The sequence below is a fragment of the Lissotriton helveticus genome, chromosome 6 (genome assembly GCF_964261635.1).
Source record: "Lissotriton helveticus chromosome 6, aLisHel1.1, whole genome shotgun sequence".
Taxonomy (NCBI): domain Eukaryota; kingdom Metazoa; phylum Chordata; class Amphibia; order Caudata; family Salamandridae; genus Lissotriton; species Lissotriton helveticus.
The window spans coordinates 1,152,376,027-1,152,396,698 of NC_136067.1; the positions used below are offsets into that span (position 1 = coordinate 1,152,376,027).

General features: G+C 46.8%; 1 protein-coding gene across 2 annotated transcripts in view; it reads right to left on the reverse strand.

The window, feature by feature from the left end:
• The window catches only part of LYST (lysosomal trafficking regulator), a 3,192,287-nt gene that overhangs the window by 1,502,781 nt on the left and 1,668,834 nt on the right, over positions 1 to 20,672 (reverse strand). For both annotated transcript variants that reach the window (XM_078648813.1, XM_078648812.1), the window contains one exon: positions 6,534 to 6,697. In XM_078648813.1, the coding sequence (XP_078504939.1) occupies positions 6,534 to 6,697 (164 nt within the window). The remainder of the gene's footprint in view (positions 1 to 6,533; positions 6,698 to 20,672) is intronic.

The window sequence follows — 20,672 nt, forward strand, 5'->3', positions numbered from 1 at the left end:
CAGCCATAGACTGATTTCACTATGAGTTACAGTATGCTGCCCTTTCACAATGAGGACATTCAAGCATAGAGTAGTTCCCGTCAGTGCCACGGAGTGCTATGGTAATGAGTGTTATTAAACATGTTTCCTTTAGTCATTGTTTGCTTTAGACTGACAAATACACAGGTGCTTCCTGAACGATACTGTTTTGCAACAAATAAGACAAAACAACAATAATTGTGAAAAGACTGGCAGACAGCGCCAGACCTATTGGCTTTGTCAATACTCGTTCTCATTTGTTTTCCAAAAAATATTTATTGGGGATAGATCTACTAAAATACTATAACATAACACTCTTTCTAAAGATTGTTTATTTTAGAGAGGGGAGGGCTGTTGTGTGGGGCATATTTTGCAGTGTATTCACTTTTTTCCATTTGCCTGTTATGGCGGCGGCATGAAGCCTCAGCTTTCAGCGTTCCCGCTCTAGTTTTTTGGCTACGGGACGCCTTCCTGCGTTGACAGCTCAGAAGGCTACTCTGTTTAATGAGGGCTGCAGCGCTGATGCAACACTGGCAAGCCTGTTTGTGCCCATCAGCGTCCCTTGGGGGCTAGCGCCAGCCATGCTGCTCATCTGGTCACTGAAACTAAGGTGAGAACTTGTTATGCTAGGGCTTACTTACTGGCTTTAAATACTCCAAGGAGATGTTCTCATGTCATATATCTGGATGATTTAACCATGGGCTCCTGCTGCCGCTTTTGTGGGTTTCTAGCAGTACCTGGCTCACCTCCTACAAAGGGCGACATCTGCGGCCCTATTAAAGTTAAGTTGGGGGAAGGCTCGCTTAAAGCATGATTAATTAATGCTTGCTCCCCTTCAGTAGCATTGTAGGGAGGTGGATATCTGACTATGGTTACCCCCAACTTTTTGCCTAGTGTTTTGCTGGTTTTTGACTTAGTTGGCCTGGGATCCTGCTATTCAGGACCCCAGGCTTCCTGCTCTCTCTGTTAAAATGGACTCCATGTACCTTAGGTACATATCTAATTGGATACTGAGTCACCTTATCAGTCCCTGTACAGTGTACCTTAGGTACCCAGGGCATAGGTGTACCCAGGGCCTACCAGGGGCTGCAGCATGTATTATGCCACCCCTGGCTGGCCATCCAAAACTGACACAACTGGCTGCTAAGACAGCTGGGGCAAGGTGGTGTAATCACCCTTTGCTGTAGATATAGTATACCTATATCTAACCACAAAATGGACACATATATTCCTTTCAGTCACTCCTATGGCAGGCCTTATCAATCCTGAAGGCAGAGTGCTTGGAATTATGTGAGATGGTGCTCTGGCATGAGCCGAGCCCGTCTGCAGCTTGCGGAACCAAGTCCTAATAGCTGTTCCATGATAACGCTATACCATATACTCTTAAGTGCATTATAATCCTCGCGGTTGAATGCTAACTTTGGTATAGCATTATCAAAACATGTCGAGTAAGGTGTCATACGAATTGGAGTACTACCCCCTCGCCAGTTCTGGCGACGGGGGTAGCATTCCACCCTTCTAGAGGGACACGACATGTAGGTAACTGTGAACCCCGGTTAAAGTTAACTCGAGCCTTGGCATCACAAAATGGATGCTGCCACCACAGACACAAGTCTGACCTCCTGCTGCTGGGAGTCCTTCCAGCGAGGGAGGCTCGGACAAAGGGTTTCCTGCCTTGGGAGGTGCTAGCACCACCCCAGACAGGATTTTGTGTATTGGGTAGGACAGGCCTGAAAGGAATGAGACATGCCTGGGGCACACAAGGTGTCCTGTGCATACACCGGCTCAAACCAGTTGCTGGGGCATCCTTGCCCCAGCTCTGGCGCGAAACCGGACAAAGGATAGGGGGTGTAACCACCCCCCTTCCTGGTCCCACCCATAGGAGGGACCTAGTCGTAGTACAGCCCCCTTTAGCAGGATAAAGGTAGGAGCTGGTCCCATTCCAGATTAGATTATCCTGAACAACTTTACAAGAAGAAACTCTGGACTTCGACGTTCTGCTCCACAGAAGACTGAAGAATCTCCCTTGTGGGCAAGGAGTGTCCACCCTGCAACTGCAGGCACCATCAAGCGTCCAGCGGCTTCACTTTGTCGTCTTCCCTCGAGGATCCAGACTTCAGAGCCCGACGAGACCCGGATTCCCAGAACTCTCCGACCTCAACTCACATCTGCAGCCCAGCTGAGATCCGTGGGTGCGACGAGACACGTGGGACCGGCCATCTTGAAAGAAACTGCACTTCGCTTTCAGCAGACTCCCGAGGTAAACTCGACCAAGTGCTTTGGGGATTGAGAAGCCCCGAGCAGCCCCTGCACCGAAGATCAGCCCCCCAGCATCCACGAGATCTGTTTGGGGCCCTTCTGCTTGTTTTCTGCTCGACACGTTGTCTGGTCACTTGCAGGCTGGCAAGTGACCTCCTAGACGACGAACTTTGAAAACTACACTGCTGGTCTGGTTGCTCCAGACTGGCCCTTGCTCCCTTCCAAAAGAGGAGCACCCCGGACTCTCCTAGTCCGCACCAGACGCTTTTTCCACTCACCGCGTGGGTTGCCTTTGCCAAGGCCTGTTGACGCCGAATCTGGAACAGACACCGCCGACAGCGAGAGCCTGCGTGGGACAGCTCGTGCCTCCATCCTGGTCGTCAAAGACACCTCCTGGTCCACGTGGCTGCAGAGTCAAGCGTCCACTCTTCACCTGATCGCGATGACGACATCTGGTTCCTTCCTGGTTCCACTCCAGTCACTGGCTAGTGACTTTGAACATTGTCCCCTCTGCTTTCAGGTCTTCAGCTTTCCTGATCCACCCTTGGATCACACCGGACATCTTCCTCCTGGTCGCCTGCAGCATCTTTTCTTTCAGGCTCCATAGACTTCAACGCAGAAACCCGACACAACTTCGCACCTATGCACCCGCAGCCCGTGGGTGAGGTAACAAGAGCGTTTCGGTGCTCAAGGGTAGCTTGACTCTCCTAGTGTCTAGATTCACAGTCGTTTTAGTCCTAACCAGTCAGGATTGTCCGTACTCACCTTTTTCTTGAACCGTACTGTCCATAGACGTTGTTACGCATCCCGCGTGTGAGTTCACACTCTGCACCCGCATCCCGTGGGCCTCCTATTACTTACCTAAAGTTAGGATAGCGTAGTCCCAGCGGTCCAACAGCCTCTGGATAGCTCCATTCCTTCTATTGACTTCCTTAACCCATTTACTTAGTATATGGTTTGCCGTGCCCCTAGGGCACCATTGTAATTTTGTGCAACTCATCGTATTTTTCCTAAGAGATTGTCATGTGCTTAGCCCTCTGATCTCATAAAGAGTTCAGAGGTGTTTGTTATTAATAAATATATTGTTTATTTTCATAACAACCTGTGTGGTGTCCTTTCATCTGGTATTCAAGGGGTTATATTGTGGTAAAACAGCTGGCTTCACATGCCAAAAGAGTTTAGCCTAAGACTGCTTTGTCCATGCTACCATTAGGATAGCTGGTCTATAAGGTTGACTTACAACCAATCACCATAAGGGTTGTTTGGACTGATACAGGGTGATCACTAGAACTAGTGAGCATCATATATCAGGCCAACTTCTCACAAGCATGCACTAGTTATGCGTGATCTCATTAGGGGGGAGAATTGGAATGTTGTCTCTGAATACATGCCCAACATTCAGAAGGGGGCCATTTGACTTACAGGCCACCTAGACCGATTGGGCCTTTTTTATTTATTCATTTAATGAAGTCACGCAGGTTTCACTACCGTATACCCATTGTATTATTCTTGGTGATTTTAATATTTATTGGGATCTTGTATCTGACAATGCCACCTTGACCTTAAGCGCCATTATGTCCACTTTTTAATTTTCTCAATGGGTTGCGGTGCCCACTCATAGTGGAGGACATATAATATATTTAGTGTTCCATAACTTTGATCTGTCCTTGTTGGCCCCATTCCTTTAGTCTGGACAGATCATTTTTTGATTCAGTTTAATTGGTCTACTTCCAGTCTGGAACAAAGGGACAATGTTACAAGGCCCCTATTTTGTAATTTCTCTAAAATTACTGGTGACAATTTACAGGGGCGGCTTTGAAAGTTACTATTCCATCCCTCTCGGGTTTAACTGATTCCGCCATGATGAATATGATCATTGGTTGCATACTTCGGTGAAGAACATTGTCCCTCTCCCCACTCATGCTTCTAGTTCCTGATTCTCTGATACAAGAAAAAAAAACTATGTAAAAAGGCGGAACGGGCATGGAGAAGAAATTATAGCCTTGATTCAAAAAAAATTACACAAAATAGCTTTAAAGAAATATGTGATCCTGATAAATCTCACAAAGAGAAAATATTTGGAGGGGTGTATAGACAAAACAGTAAACAAACCCAGGGAAGACTTTAAGATTGTGAATGATTTTACTGATCCTGTGGTTAGTCGTAGAAGTAAGGCTCCATCGGTAGACAGGTGTGAGCAACTTGCATTATTCTTCCACAACAAAATCCAAGCTATACAGAACAGTCATCCCGTACTTCTAACCAGGATGCAACTCCTGCTTGTGCGGCTCAGATAGCTATACCGATTTCTTGTGGCCTCTCCGAGTTCAATACTATCTCTCAAGAAGACTCAGGACAGCGATTTTGAACCTTTAATCCTGCTCTCCTAATGATAATTGTCCTCCTACCATTTTGGTATTAGGTGTGGACATTATTAACCCTATTCTGAACGCGGTGCTGAATAAGTCTCTTGTCACTGCTACGGTGCCTTCATGTTGGAAAAGAGCCAAAATTGTTCCTCTACTAAAAAAGCCTAATGCGGATCCGGATGACCCAGGCAATTATAGGCCAATTTCCTTTTTTTCAGCACATACCAAAATAGTTGAAAAATGTGTCAATCAACAGCTCACCAGTTATTTAGAGGTCAATAGGCATCTTCATCCGAGCCAGTCGGGATTTAGACCTAGACATAGTACTGAGACTGCCTTGGTTGAGGTCTTGGGCTGTATAAGGTTTACCATTGATGCGGGCGGCAGGGCCGTCCTGGTATTGTTGGACATGTCGGCAGCATTCGACACGATCCCACATGACCGGTTGCTCGCACACTTTAGTGAGATCGGCATTGGAGATAATGCCTGGAACTGGCTTAAGTCCTTTCTTGAGGACAGGGGTCAGGAACTTTGGCTACCCCCCTATTCTTCTACCACTTGAAGGGTGTCAGTCAGAGTTCCTCCGGGCTCTGCACTAAGACCCTTTATGTTTAACATTTTCTTGTCCCCCTTAGATAAGGTGGAGGAATCATTTGGGGCTAAGCTATTTCCTATGCTGATGATACACAGATCCTCCTTGTCTTTAGCAAAGGGGCTTCCATAGATTTGGACGTCATTCAGCCCGGTCTCAGCGTTTTTTCAATGGCTGACATGCACGCATTTGAAATGCAACACAGAAAAGACAGAGGTGCTTAGTTTTGGATGTAATCTTGTCTTGAATTTAGGGGTACCTTCACCAGACACCCAAGCTGATTTTGTAAAAAACTTGGGGATTAAATTAGACCATGAAATGTCATGCCATAATCAAATAATCTCAATGGTTTATTTATTTATTTATAAAGTTGTATATAGCGTGGACTAGATCCCGAAGGATATCAGAGCACTTTACAGTTATTGGTGTTTGTTTTGACTACCTGTGCATGACAAAAATATGTTAGCATTTTCTTTTATCATTTTTAACTCAGATTGCTGTGATATTAGCCCTGATGATGACCAGATTTGACTCCGCAAACACATTATATGCAGGGTTGCCAACATATCTCCTGGGTATACCGGGACAGGAACATATTTCCTGTCATTTGCGCAATTTGCATTGGCTTCTCATTGGAAAATGGATTCTTTTTAGATTAACACTCTTAATGCATAGGGCCCTCCAACATTCTGGACTGGACTATCTTTCAGCTGGGTTTTCTTTTTATAGCCCTGTGAGAGTTGTATGCTCATCTGGTAATCATCTGCAAAAGTCCCTAAGGTTCGTCTGTCCATTGCGGGATGTCGCTCTTTCCTGCCTGGGCTCTGTATGGTGGAACAAGCTCCCTTTTGACCTGCGTCAAAGGCAGAAGCTGGTTTTAAGAAAAAGATTAAGACCAAGCTTTTTTCTCAGCAATCACCTTCTGTATCTGCTTCCTTTCACAGAGCGTATAGCATCAAGAAACTATTGAGTAGCTGCACGCTCTATAAATCCCTTCACAAGCACAATCACAATAAAAATACCCAATTGCTAGTCTAAGCATCCCCAACTCTTTCAATTTCAAGGCACAGAATTTGTTATCAAAGTAACACATATTAACATTTGTCACCCACTATGCGCCATGTGTCTCTTCAAGTGATTGTACTGTATGTGCTGTTACACATGTCCCGAAATAAGAACAAGTTACAAAAAAAAACACGAAGAGAGAGAGGAACGAGGTGGTATACAAGTAAAGGAAATAACCTCAAATCCCCTGCCTGATGTTTCAATGAAAGTAATGTTGTGCAGATACTCACAAAAGAAGATCGGATCCCATCTATCATCATTTTTAACATTTCATTCTGGAAACCAAGCCTGATACCAGACAGTTCTTGGTAACTGCTGTCTTCAGAAGGAGACAGTAGGAAGTGAAGCGTAGTCTCTGGTAAACTCAACATAGCAAGACAATCATGGCTGTAATCTTTAACAAAAAAAATGAAGAATTTATTACTGCTATCCTAAAAATACGGCACCAATTTTCAAATCTGAGGTGATTAAAGTGGGAACATTACTGACCTATTAACACTCGATCTCCAGCATGGGTAGAATTCACACACCTCCAATCTCCAACTAATTTGTGCTCTGTCATCCTCAAACTCTTTTCAATGCTTTAAAAAAGTCTTCCGCCCTCGTTTGCCTAATAAGAATTCTAAAAAAGGAACTCTGAGCTCTTCTAAGCAGGTAAATTCCTACAATACCATGCAGCAGCTGAATACTAAGTTCGATTGGACAAATATGTCAATGTCACCTATCTCTGAAAATGTGGGAGGTGTGTGGACATTACCTGGATCTATGTCTATGCTTCAGAAGAATAAGGCCTGATGTGCTAAACATTGTTGGAGTCAAAAACCCTGCGATTCAAGGACCCACAGACTGGTCCAGGTATGACGAGATCTGGTTGGCTACAGCAGCCGTGGTGGCAAAGTGGAATATAGCCAGTTGCTGGGGGGGCGCAGGTGCCCCCACAATGGGACCAGTGGTTACGAGACTTGGATTGGTGCCAGAGGGCGGAGGAAGCGATCTACAAGGCCAGGGGATGTGCTAAGAAATGGAGGAGGGTCTGGAGCCCTTGGCGGAAGTAAACCTGTGTTTCACAAAATGAAAAAGTTTGCAGCCACAAATGTAACGTACTAACTTGCTTTTGCAAGTTGAAAAAGTAATTCCAAAACACAAAAGAGGTTCTGGAACCCTTTAGAAATTTCAGTTAGGACGGGGCGTGAAAAGGAGACCCTGCTCATAACTGAGTTGTAATGAAACATATCAATGCTTTGCAACAGTAAATGCTGTGTGGTGAATGAGTCTCAGAGATAAAATGTCATCATGGTACAGCCTCTCTCCTTTTGTAAGAATGTTGGCTGTTCTCGGAGTGAACAGACCGTAACGTATGGGCCTACTACATAACTCTGTAGAAGTCTATCCTAACTGGATGATTGACTCCCTAATGCTTTTGGGCTTATTGTAAAAGCATGGTTGGTGGGCCCCTGATCTCTTTTGAGTTTAGGATAAACACTGCTATAAATGTTTTATACTGCAGTTAAATGTCTCTTTAGAGTTTATTGTACATACTGCACTGTATGAGAACTACCACCTCAGCCAGCTGCTCGATTCCTGATTGCGACTGGGCTTTCTACATGATCGCGCCTAGCCTGGTGCCTCTATTGCCCTGATCCCGCTTGTTAGAATTGGGGGTCTCGAGTTGAAACAGGTAGGTACTTATGACAAATAAGGACCCTCTCCTCTAGTCAGAGAAAAGGGGATTACACTCCTAAAATAACCTCTTCTCACCCTCTAGGTAGTGTGGCACGAGCAGACAAGGCTTATTTCAGAGGCGGTGTAAGTTAAGCATTTGTGACCACATACAGTAACCCAATGACAACACTACAAACGGACACCACACACGTTTTTATATAAAAAAATAAGTATATTTTATATAGAGTTACCACAAGACCAATAAACGACAAAAAGAATACACCGTACTATTAGATTTCAAGAGTTCTCGTTAAAAGGCTTAAATCAAGGTCCTGTGCGAATCGGTAGCCTGGTAACGCTACAGCGTTGTTGTAAATAACAAAGGGTCTATCAAATCCAGCGGACCGCGTCGGTACGGGCCCACTCAAATGTCAACAGACTCAGTCACAGTACCTTTTACTTGAAGCGGCCGGCACGGATGTGCGAGCCGGTTCCGGTGATCGTCGCGGTGCAGAAAGGAAGCGTTGCAAGACGCGTTGTCCCTCGATGCGGTGCAGGCAGCGGCCCATTGACGGAGTCGGTGGATCCAAGGCTGCGTTGCAGGGCGAGACGGTGCTTCGATGCGGTACTTGCAGCTTGCGGTGCGGCGCACGAGCCGGAGTTCGGGAGCTGGCGTCGATCAGTCCGGACAGCGGTGCGAGTCGGGCATTGCGTCGCCAAACGTGCGAGGCGGTGCCTAACTCCGGTGCGGTCACAGGACTCGAAGTCAGCAGCAGTGACTGCGTCGGTCAGACCAGTTCGATTTGGTGTAGCAAGGTGTTGCACGTCGCGGTGTCCTTCCAGTCGCAGTGCAGGCTACGGCTCTGTGTCGGCGTCAGGACGGAGTCGGTGAGCGCAGAGCTTGCGCTGTTCGAGGCGGATGTTGCTTGATGCGGTGCCTACAGGACCCCGGGCCGGTCGTGAGAGTCGGTCACAGCTCCCTGCCTCTGTAGCCACTTGTTTCCAGCAGCAATTCACAAAGGCTGGCGAAGTCCACTGGTCCTGGGACTTCAGTCAGGGGGGAAAGCTCTCTTCCAAGCCCTTGTAGATCTTTGCACAAGTTGAAAGTAAAGTCAACAAAGTCCTTTCTCCTCTCTTTGGCAGTAAGGCAACCACTGCAGGCCAATCCCCCAAGCAGCACTTCAGCTTGGGAATAGTCTATCCTCTGTTTCTTCAGGTTCCTCTCCTCAGCAGAGGTTTCGTCTTGTAAGTCCAGAAGTGATCTAATTTCTTGGGATCAGGGTTCCAATATTTATACCCCAAAATCCTTTGTTCTCTGAGGGGAGAGGGGCCTTTGCCCAGTCCAAACCAGTTCCTGAGCACTCTGTTTACCAGACTTCTCCTTTCCTTTCACAGTGCAGGGCAGGAACATCAGACGCCCCACAGGAGGTGGAGCCAGTATTGTGGAAGGCAAGTACAGTCCTGGAGCACTTTGTGGACAGTCTTCCTTCTCTTCTTTCAGTGTGCAGGGCAGAGACATCAGACGTGTCGGCATTGTAGATGGAAGGCCCAGCCCTATTCAGGTCCCAGGTGCAACTCCTCCCTCCCATCTTTATGCAGATCTCCCAATGCACCACTGGGCTGACCCAGCCTGTGTCCTGGAATTCCCAAGCCCTGTCACTCACAAACCCAGACAAAGGAATACACAACCTAGCAGAGGCGGGCAGAGGTGGGCTGAAATGGTTAGGCAAGCAAATACCTACTTTTTAAAAGTGGTATTTGCCAACACAGAATATTAAAATAAACTTCACTAAAAGATGTATTTTATTATTCTGAGTCCAGGCATACTAAACTCGAATATCTACCATGTTCTCTGAGCCGGTTAGGATTATAAAGTGTCCTTTGGAGAACAGGTAGCCTTGCAATAGTGAAAAACGAAAATGCCTGTAATTCACTATTAGAACATGCCACACACATCAGGGTTTGTCCTACCTTATAATTAAAATGCACCCTGCCCTTGGGCCTACCATAGGGGTGACTAATATGAAGTCAAGGGAAGGTTTAGGGACTGGCAAGTGGGTGCACTTGCCCAGTTAGCATGACAGTACCAGACTGCACGCAGGCTCTACAATGGCAGACCTTAGACACATTTGACAAGGCTGCTTCTGTGGGTGGCACAACCAGTGCTGCAAGCCCACTAGCAGCATTTGGATTTACATGCCCTGGGCCACCTCAGTGCACTGTACTAGGGTCTGACAAGTAAACCAAACATCCAATCATGGAACCACTGATCAATACATACATTAATTTACAGTAGGGAGCACTTGCACTGTGGCACTGGACAGCAGTGTCACAGTGCCCAAAGCATCTAACACCAGCAAAAACACATGAGGCAACAGCAAAAATGGAAGGGAGACCCGCGCCAATGGTGCCAGGTCTAACACCACTCTCATTCCGAATTACCCAACAGCGGAAAGTATTGCCTTTCGCCTATGTTAGGTCTATGATTGTCTATAATTGACTGCTCCTGACTACTAATCGGTTTGAACCTCAAGGAAGGAAGCTCTCCTCCCTTCAACTCTTTTACCGATCTCTCTTCAATTCAACCATGCACCCGCCTAACCCCACCCGGAACTCTAATCTCGTGCGTTACGGACCCAACTCCTGGTCCATTAACTACCCAGACAAAATGACCAGTAATGCTAAAAAGAACTTCAAGCACAGTACTCTAAAACAACACCCTGAAACACTCATTGTAGATAACTACCACACAGCGACCAACGGCAATACGAAAACTAACTTAATTTTTTAACACAAATCGCCCGACTAAATGGTAAAACACCTTCAAGTCGCCAAGTCAGTAACCTGTAACTATCTACAGGCGAACCTGTAGCGGGCCTGGACCAAGTGCCCAAAAGAACGACGGTCAAGGCCTCATTAAACGGCAGCAGAGGCTCAGCAGAGCTTGACTGCGGTTTAAGGACCTCAGTGAGGAGGTTAGTCCTCACGGCCGCGACGGGGAGTTCAAGGCCCAAGGCCTTGGCCGCATGCGTCAGCACCACACTATAGGTAGCCCCCTCCTCCGTAGCCACGGTAGGAGGGGAGACAAAGCCAGTGTCTGGTGATGTGTCCAGACCACTGGCATCCCCAAGTCCACCTGTCCAGTCCTCCTGGGACTGACACTCCCGTGTCAGAGGGTCCTCAGACCCCTCCCAATCCTCCTCATCACCCATCTCCTGGTACCCAGGGGTGTCAAATGATGGGGCCGGCTCATTAAAGGTAAACTCTCCGAATGGCGTCTGAAGCGGCGCCTAGCGGAGCCCCTCCGGCGCCGGAGCCGGGTCGAGGGAGGCCTCGGGGACGGCGCCGCCCGAAGACGGGGCCGGGGGTGACACCTGAGGGACCGGCGCCGGGGAGGTCGTTAGGTCCACGGGTGACGACCCGGATCCGGAACCGGATCCAGTGGGGCCCTGCGGCGCCGGGCCCGAAGGCGCCGGCGGCGTCGAGGCCGAAGCACTCGACGGCGTCGGGAACGGAGCCCCCGACCCGCTAGGGCCCCCAGACGGGTCCGCTGGGCCCGAAGGCGCCGCGGAGCCCGCCGGGGGAGTGAGGGACCTCATGGCCATGAGGACCCGCTCGATCTCCTCCGGCGTCGCGCGTGGCCCAGGGACCGGAGGGTATGAGGCCGGACGCGACGCCAGCGAATCTATCACTAATTCAGATTTTACAAGCTGGCCTGCATCACACACAAAACTCTTCACTCTCCGTCCCCCAACTACCTAAACAACAAACTGGCAAGAGCAGGAAAATCCAGAACTCTGAGAAGCTCCAACTCACTCCTTCTCATCCCACTAAAACTGAAAAAGAAAACCACTCAGTACTAATTGTTTTCTGGCAACGCTCCCAGGATGTGGTACACTCTCCCTAGAGTCCTCAGATGCAATTCCTCCTTCTCCTGTTTCAAAAGGGACCTGAAACTCCATCTCCTCAACAAATACTTTCCCGACAAATGTCAACAAACCTACACTTTGATATCCGAGTTGACGCCTCTCTCTTTTGACATTCAAGGATAGTTGATGACTGGACTGTGTTAGCCACCTTCTTTTGTTTTCTCTCCCTCCCTTGCACTGTTTACCTATTTTTCATGTTGTATTTTTTATCTCTGTTTTGATTCCTTACCGCCTTCCTACTATGTAATGCAATTTTCTTCTGTTTTTACTGTGTGTATGTAAAGTACTTTGATATCCACGGGTCAAGCAAGCGCTATATAAAACTTTTAAAATAAAATTAAAATAAATAAATAACCCAGGCGACCTCTGCGTCTCCCCTACTGTCATGCATGTAAGTTAAAGCAGCACCTATCCCATTAAGGTGCATAAGCTGCTTTCAGATATAAATGTTGACTAAGCTAATGTATGGCTGTTTATATCCATATTGCACAATGTCAGGAGGACAATCTGCTGCTAAATCAGAGCCCTGCTATGTATATGGGTGCAATAACCACCCAATATAAAAATCTCCCAGGCAGGAGTTTTTTCCTCCCAGGCATTTGTCTGGGCCACATTCCAAGTTTCCCTCGCCAGAAAATTGATTAACATGGGATTATGGGTATACCACACATTTGCACCATTACGGATCTGTTCTTCCCAGGCAAATTCAGTCAAGTGCAACTTGGAGGAATTCGTGTGGTAGAAGACACTATGGGGAATTCAAATTTCACTTAGCTCAGAACCTAAAATTGGCACTAAATAACCGTGTCCCCTATTTTCAAGATTTTGAGGGACTCGCAATGTGCCCACATGGATGCAGTACTTGAGTTTCTTTTCTCAACCCCTCACTCACATTTCAAAGCGGGAATGGCTTCAGGAGACCCATCTCAGAGAGTCTCTGACTTTCCCAGAAATTATATTTAACTTAATTCTGATAAAAATCGATCACAATTAATGCGATCATAATAACATGTCTATAATCTCCCCACTAACTCCATCGATCAAACCCCGATATGTAATTTTAAGTGATGTTTACATCATACACAGTTCTGACCAATAGAACAAACACAGATTGCTCAATGATGCATCCTTAATTAATAAAACTGCTGGAAATGCTTTGGATAGGCATCGTTCTCCAAACTCTGTAATTTAGTCTGTAAATACAATTCTGATCAATGTTTCTGACTTTTGTTAACACCTCGTTGTTCTCGTCTTTTTATATTGTTAAGACAATGTCGGCTTTATTGACTTATGACAGGTCAACAATGGCACATGTGCCTATTGCATGTTTTAATCAACGTCTATAAACAGCTACAGTATACTGGCGTGACACATGATATAAACGTTTCCTTATTTCAAATAACATTATATTCTCATTATATATTACGGTGTGCAATTTGCCAATATGTCACAAGCATGTCCAGAGCATAAAATACAGTGTGCATTAGATATAAAATATAGCGAGTAACAAGAGAAAGAAAAATGGGGAAACGCAACTCACGGCTGTTAATTGTCGAATTGACTACTCCATATTTAGAATAGAATGTACCATACTGACAAAAGCATATTTAGTCACTGTGAGAAGTTGGCCTGATATGCAGTGCTCACTATTCTAGTCCAAACAACCCTTATTGATGATTGGTTGTAAGTCAACCTTATAGACCAGCTATCCTAGTAGCATGGATACGAGCAGTCTAAGGCTAAGACTCTAGAGGGCGTGTTAAGCCAGCTGTTTTACCATCACATTACCCCTTGAACACCAAGTGAAAGGACACCACACAAGTTGTTATGAAAATAAACGTATATTTATTTATAACAAGACTACCCTGGCTCTTTATGAGACAGGGAGCTAAGCACACAACAAAACTCTTAAAGAAATACTTAAAGTCGCACAATTTACACAAATGCCCGAGGGGCACGAAAAACCATATACACAAAAAGTGGAATGCGAAATTACTAGCAGGTAAGTACTATTCTCATAGGCTTTAGAATCGCTAGGACTGGACTACTGAACCTTTAGATTACTAGCAGGAGACCTAGGGACGTCGTGTGCAGAGTGGGAACTCTCACGCGTAAGGCGGGAAAAAGTCTATGGAGGCTAGCAATTGCAAAGTTACTGTTCTCGGGCGAACCCGACTAGGTGGGTCGAAAACGGGAGTGGATCCGAACACTTAGGGTGTTGGACTATGCTGGAGCACCGGGGTACTCAGTTTACCTAGCCCAGGGGCTGCGGCTGCATAGGGTTGAAGTTGCGTCGGAAACCCTCGTTGAAGAACCAGGAGCCTGAAGAAAGAAGTTGCTGGCAGGCGATCAGTGAAGAAAGTTCGTGGAGATCCAAGCCTGGATCAGGGAAGAAGAAGACCTGAAAGCAGAGGGGACCAAGTTCTGAATCACTAGCCAGTGATTTAGGTGGGCACCAGGGTGGCACCGGACGAAGTCGCCTCGACCAGGTGAGTGGGCGCTGCTGGGCTCTGCAGTCTCTCGGACCAGGAGGCGTTGTCGGCGACCAGGATGGAGGTGCGAGCTGTCCCACGAAGGTTCTTGCTGTCGACGTCGCTGGACCCAGGATTGGGGCAACAAGTCTTGGCAAATGCAAGGCCCACGCGGTGGACCTAAAATGGCGTCTTGAGTGGACCAGGAGGGTCCAGGGTGCTCCTCTTTTGGAGGGGAGCAAGGGCTAGTCTGGAGCAACCAGACCAGCAGTATTTGTCGTCGTGGAGCGTCGTGAGAGGGCCACTAGCCAACGGCAAGCGACCTGGACAACGCGGTGAGCAGCCAAGGGCAGAAGGGCCCCACGCAGATCTCGTGGATGCAGGGGGGCTGAACTTCGGTGCTGGAGCTTCTCAGGGTCGGGGCTTCTCTCACCCCAAAGCACTCGGTCGAGGGTCACTCGGTGGTCGTGCTGGACAAGCGTCGTGTAGTTCTGAAGATGGCGGGTCCCTCGAGGTCTCGTCGCACCCACGGATCACAGCTGGGCTGATGATGTAGGTTGAGGTCAGAGGTGCCAGGGAAGCCGGTTCTCGTCGTGCTGGAGCAGTCTTGATCCGAAGGAGAGACTGGCAACAAACCGCGATGCTTGGTTGGTGCCTGCTGCTGCAGGGTGACTACTCCTTAGTCACAAGGGAGAAAATCTTGAGAAGAGTCTTGAGTTCTTCGTGTAGAAGGTCGGTTCAGGATTCAAAGATTGATCTAATTTGGAAGGGGGCCTGCTCCTACCTTTATCCTGAAAAAGGGGGCTGGCACGCGACTAAGTCCTGCCCTATGGGTGGGACTAGGAGGGGGGTGGTTACACCCCTCTCCTTTGGCGGGCTTTCCCCAGCTCAGGGTCTGGTGTGCCCCTGGAGCTGGTTCAAGCCGGCCTATGCACAGTGAGCACCGGGGTGCCACTTGCAGTCACCTTCCTCTAAAGCCCTGCCTACCTAGGATACACAAAATCCTGTCTGGGACGGTGCTGGCACCGCCCCTGACAGGAAACCCTTTGTCCTTGCCTCCTGCGCTGGGAGGACTCCCAGCAGCAGGAGGGCAGACTTGTGTCTCGGTGGCAGCATCCATTTTGTGGAGCTAAGGCTCTGTCTGACTTTAACCAGGGTTACAGGTTACCAACATGTCGTGTCCCTCTAGAAGGGTGGAATGCTACCCCGTCGCCAGAATTGGCGAGGGGTTAGTATTCCAATTCGTATGACACCTTACTCGACATGTTTTGATAAAGCGATACCAGAGTTGGCATATAACCGCGAGGATTATAATGCACTTAAGAGTATATGGTATGCGATATCATGGAAACGGCTAAGGGATAGATCCCGAAAGCCGCAGACAGGCTCAGCTCATGCCAGAGCACCATCTCACACGATTCCAAGCACTCTGCCTTCAGGATTGTCAAGGCCTGCCATAGGAGTGACTGATAGGAGATCTGTGTGTCCATCTAGGTTTAGATATAGGTATACTATATCTACAGCAAAGGGTGAGTACACCACTTTGCCCCAGCTGTCAAGCAGCCAGTTGTGTCTGTTTGGTTAGTCAGCCCAGGGGTGGCACAATACATGCTGCAGCCCCTGGGAGACTTCTGGGTACACCTCAGCCCTGGGTACAGGGACTTAGAGAGGGCCCAGTGCCAATTCAGTACCTGGGTACAATTTGGAATAGAGAGAACAGCTAGGCTGTGGGTCTGATTAGCAGGCCCACAGCCAGGGAAAGTCGTAAACCAGTGAAACAAAAAGCAAAAATCTGGGTGATCATAGGATTGCAGACCCTACTCTCCTACAGTCACACGTTACATGATACTTATAATATTGAGAACTTATCCATCACACTACATGAATCATATATCTTTCGGAAACCTTTAGAAACCGACACAATAATTAACTGCGTGTACTCTGAATCGTTCAGGGTGTTAGTGCATCATTATTATTTATGGTCCCCAATTTAAGCAGCATCTCATCCCACAGATCTGATATTGCTATTTTCCTAAGGCATTTTCCTGCATCCAGGTACAAGAACATAGCTTTGGTATCTGCCCATTTCTGCAGGTCTGAATGCCAACCCTCAAGAGAGGGGGCAGCTTCAGCTTTCCATTGCATTGCAGTCGTCCTTTTTGCTAAGACAAGTGCAAAGTCAACAAGCCTATTATTGGCTTTCCCACACAGTGGGTAAAGGAGCCGTCCAAGTGGGCAACTTTCTGGACTATATGAGTTGACCTGCCTTGTAAAAGCTTTTATTGTGCCAGAATAACAAGTTACTTACTATTGGTAAGGATGCATCTGGTAGAGACATATGTTAGTTGTAGATTTCTTACATTAGAATTTCCTCCAGGTATCAGTCTGGATCCAGAGATTTTACTTCTTCAGCAATACCCCTTATTGTCGTGGTTGCCTGGGTGACGTTGTGGCGCCTACTTAGATGCCGCCCCTGCACACTGACGTCAGTTCTGACACAACTTTCGATGCCAGCAGCGCGGAGCCATAAAAGACACTTACCACTGCTGCGCCATAACTAGGGCCCTGTAAGAGAGTCCTTATCCATAGAAATCAGTTCACAGAGCTGAGAGGATGGGTGGGTGGTAAGAAATCTACACCTAACATATGCCTTTGCCAGATACATTGTTCATCTGATACAGACTGTTAGTTGTAGACTCCTTAACTTAGAATAGATACCCCAGCAACACCATCCCCAAAGGAGACCCCAGGAACCCAGTTCACACGAGAAAGTCCTGGAGGACCGAACAGGCTAAATAGGCGTCCATCCGGACTTGAGTCTCCAGGCAATAGTGCCTGGTAAACGTATGCAGAGATGCCCACGTTGCCGCCTGGCAGATATCGAGGAGTGGGACTTTGCGTGCAGTAGCCCTAGTGAAGTGAGTACGTAACCCCACTGGAGGATCCTTCTTCGCTAAAGTATAGCAGATCTTAAGGCAAAGGCCAACCCATCGAGAGAGGGTACATTTTTTAATAGTCCAACCTTTCTTGCCACCCACATAGCCAATAAAGAGTTCATCATCCACCCGGAAGTCTTTGGTGTGGTCAAGAAAGAATGACAGCATCCGTTTAGGGTCCAGACAGTAGAGTCTCTCCTTCTCCTGGGAAGGGTGCAGAGGTGGGAAAGAGGTGGGCAAGGTGATAGATTGTCCTACATGAAATGGTGTAACCACTTTAGGAAGGACAAAGGCCTCGTTCTAAGCACTACTTTGTTCAGATGCACATATAAGAAAGGGCGCTTGGATAATAGAGCCTAAAGCTCACTCACCCTGCGTGCAGAGGTGATGGCAACCAGGAAGGCAGTCTTGAGAGTGAGGAGCCTGAGAGGACAGTTATGAAGAGGCTCGAAGGGAACACACATAAGAAATGTGCTAAGAAGATTTAAGTCCCCTTGGGACATTACGGAGGGAGATGGAGGAAACAGATGAGTAATGCCCTTAAAGGATCTGTTAACAATAGGATACTTGAGCAAGGATGGCTGATCTGGCAGCCGAAGAAAAAGCAGAGATAGCTGCAAGATAACCTGTGAGAGTGCCCAGAGCAGAGCCCTGCTGGGCCAAAGAAAGTGTATACAAAAGGACCTCTGAAAGAGAGGCACAAAGGGGATCCACAGCCTATGCTGTGCCCCATGCCACAAACTTCTTCCATCTACAGGCGTATACCAACTTAGCGGAGGGACTCCTGGCTGCCAAGATAAACAAACAGACTTTGGGCGGAAGGTCGAAAGCTGTCAACTGTCGGCGGTCCACCACCACGCAAGGAGGTGGAGACTGGATAGGTTTGGGTTAAGAACTGTCCCCTGCTGTGATAGCTCTGTTACCTAATAGACAATAAGAAGACAACATTTGAACAGTGACCTTTATCCCTGTACTGAATGTTCAAGTTATTATGATAGGGTGCCTTTGAAGTCCCTTATACTAAATGTTCAAGGTATTGTGATAGTGTGCCTACAAAGTGACAACACATGGGAATATTCCATCCTTTACTGCCTGGCAAGGTCCCTCCCCAAGGACCCACAAACAACCTAAGACCATTTTCGCCCTACTTGGGGCTTGTCAGTCAGATGTAGCTTGAGTCCTATGGCACAGTGAGCACGGGACTTAAGTCGGGCATATCAATTGCCCTTACTGGAGTCAACTGCAACTGCAGGTGGATATACTTTTTGCATGCATTCCTCCCATCACCTTTTGTGTGTTTGATGTAACACCCTAAATATGTCACTGGAACCAAGCTACAATTTCTCCAATCAGTGAAAAACAGGTCTTGGGATCTTTGTGTTCCAGTTCAGGGCGGACCTGGCCTGTTAACTCAGGTCGGACTGTTCATATTAGAGCAGAATAAAAGGTGATTTGAAAATGTTGGGTCCTAACTAGGCGACATTGTAGGCAAAAGAACTATGGGTTGGAATGCAATCCCTGAACGAATGCAAGCATTGCAACGTATTTAAAGCATTCCTTCCATCACCATTTATGGGTTTGGCCCAGGGCCATTATGGGCACTAGTCTAAAATAAAGCATTTTTAAGGGTCCCCTATGCAAAATAAAAGTACTCTCTGCTTGGCATTGAGGCAAGAGGAGAATACTGAGACACAGAACTGCAGCCAAGCTTCACTTGGAGCCTGATTTACACCTTCGCAGATCTGGTCCCACTGTTGCTTTTCCGTCAGATGCCCCACCCACCTACTAGGCGGGTCTGTCAGCTCTATTTAGAGGTTGGCGGGTCTAATGACAATAGTCTGTCTGAGTACTGCCATCTATGCCAGGTTTTTCCATCTGCGTCCACGGCGTTAATGGCAAAAGCAGCTGTCAGAGGGAGTTCAGCCCATTTCTCCGCCAGGCGAATTACAATGTGCCTTCCCGTTGACGTTACTGTGGCGGGTAAACCTCCATATCAGAGTTGGCCGTTTCACAGGGATATATGGTAGAAACATACTTTTTTTTTCTTTTTCCCACTTCCTTTTCCACTATGAACCCTACGGGCCAAGACCTCCCCTTGCTACTGCTACACATGACCACAGTGCAAATCAATCCCTTTGTCGTCGGAATCGTAGGTAAGCTTCTTTTTTTACTTGTTTCCTTTTAAATTGTCTATTTTTAATAGCACTGGACGCATGCATTTTTAACTTTTACTAATGTGTAATGCATGTAATGTTGTTGTATGAGAACTTTAAGAAACCACCTGTATCATTTTATTTAATTTTCTAATTTGGGGCAAGCTGTCCTCATGATTACAGACACTTACACAAAAATTGACAATAATCAAACATTCTAAATGTGCCCATACAAGTACGTTTAATTATTTTTCGTAAACTATCAAATTTTAAACATATGCATTACACTTTATTGAAATAATTTACATTTAATATGAGATATTGCACTAGACAAGCTGAAACCTTTTTTAAAATCACTGTAAAAATAATGGTAGTTCTAAACTTAAATCATTTTTATATATTTATTAATGTAAAATCCTCCCTTGTTTAGTGTATGTTCTGTATTGTCTCTTACTTTAAGGTGTAACTCATATTTGTTTATATCACTTATCAGGGTCAAATAATACACCTGTATTAACATTCTGAAAAAAGATATTTTGTGTGTAAGTGCCCATTATCATGATGAATGCTTTTACCAAATCTTAAATGTCCATCTGTAGGAAAGTGCCTCATTTGACATGGTTACCCCCCACTTTATGCCCGGTATCTGTGGCAACTTTGATTGAAAGAGTGCTGGGTTCCTGCTAACCAGGTCCCTAAGACCCAGTGTTCTTTCCCTAAACTATACTATTGTTCCACAACTGGCACACCTTTAAGAACCCTGCAAGCCCCTATTAAATTGTACCCCTGGTACCTGGGGCATTGGACCTAAAGAGGGTCCCTAAGGGCTTCAGCACAAATGTTGCCACCCAAAGAAAACCCTCACCAAACCCATGCAAACTGCCACTGCAGGCTGCGTGTCTTGATGAAGAGTAAACCAAAGAGTTGTGTGCCATACCTACCCAGCACTGCATGTGGTATAGGAAAGTCACGCCTACAGTAGGTCTCACAGCCCGTAGGCAGGGTGCACTATGCCCCATGTGTGGGCATATCTGCATGAGTAGATGTGACCCTGTAATATCTAAGCCAAACCTTAGAAATTACAAAGTCACAGAGAAGTATATGGGCGTGACACTTGTAATTAGGAGTTCCCCAGCTACATGATGGCTTCACTGTACCTCAAGGTGTTTGGTACCAAACACCTCGTCCTAACATACAAGTTACTTCCATTTGGTATTA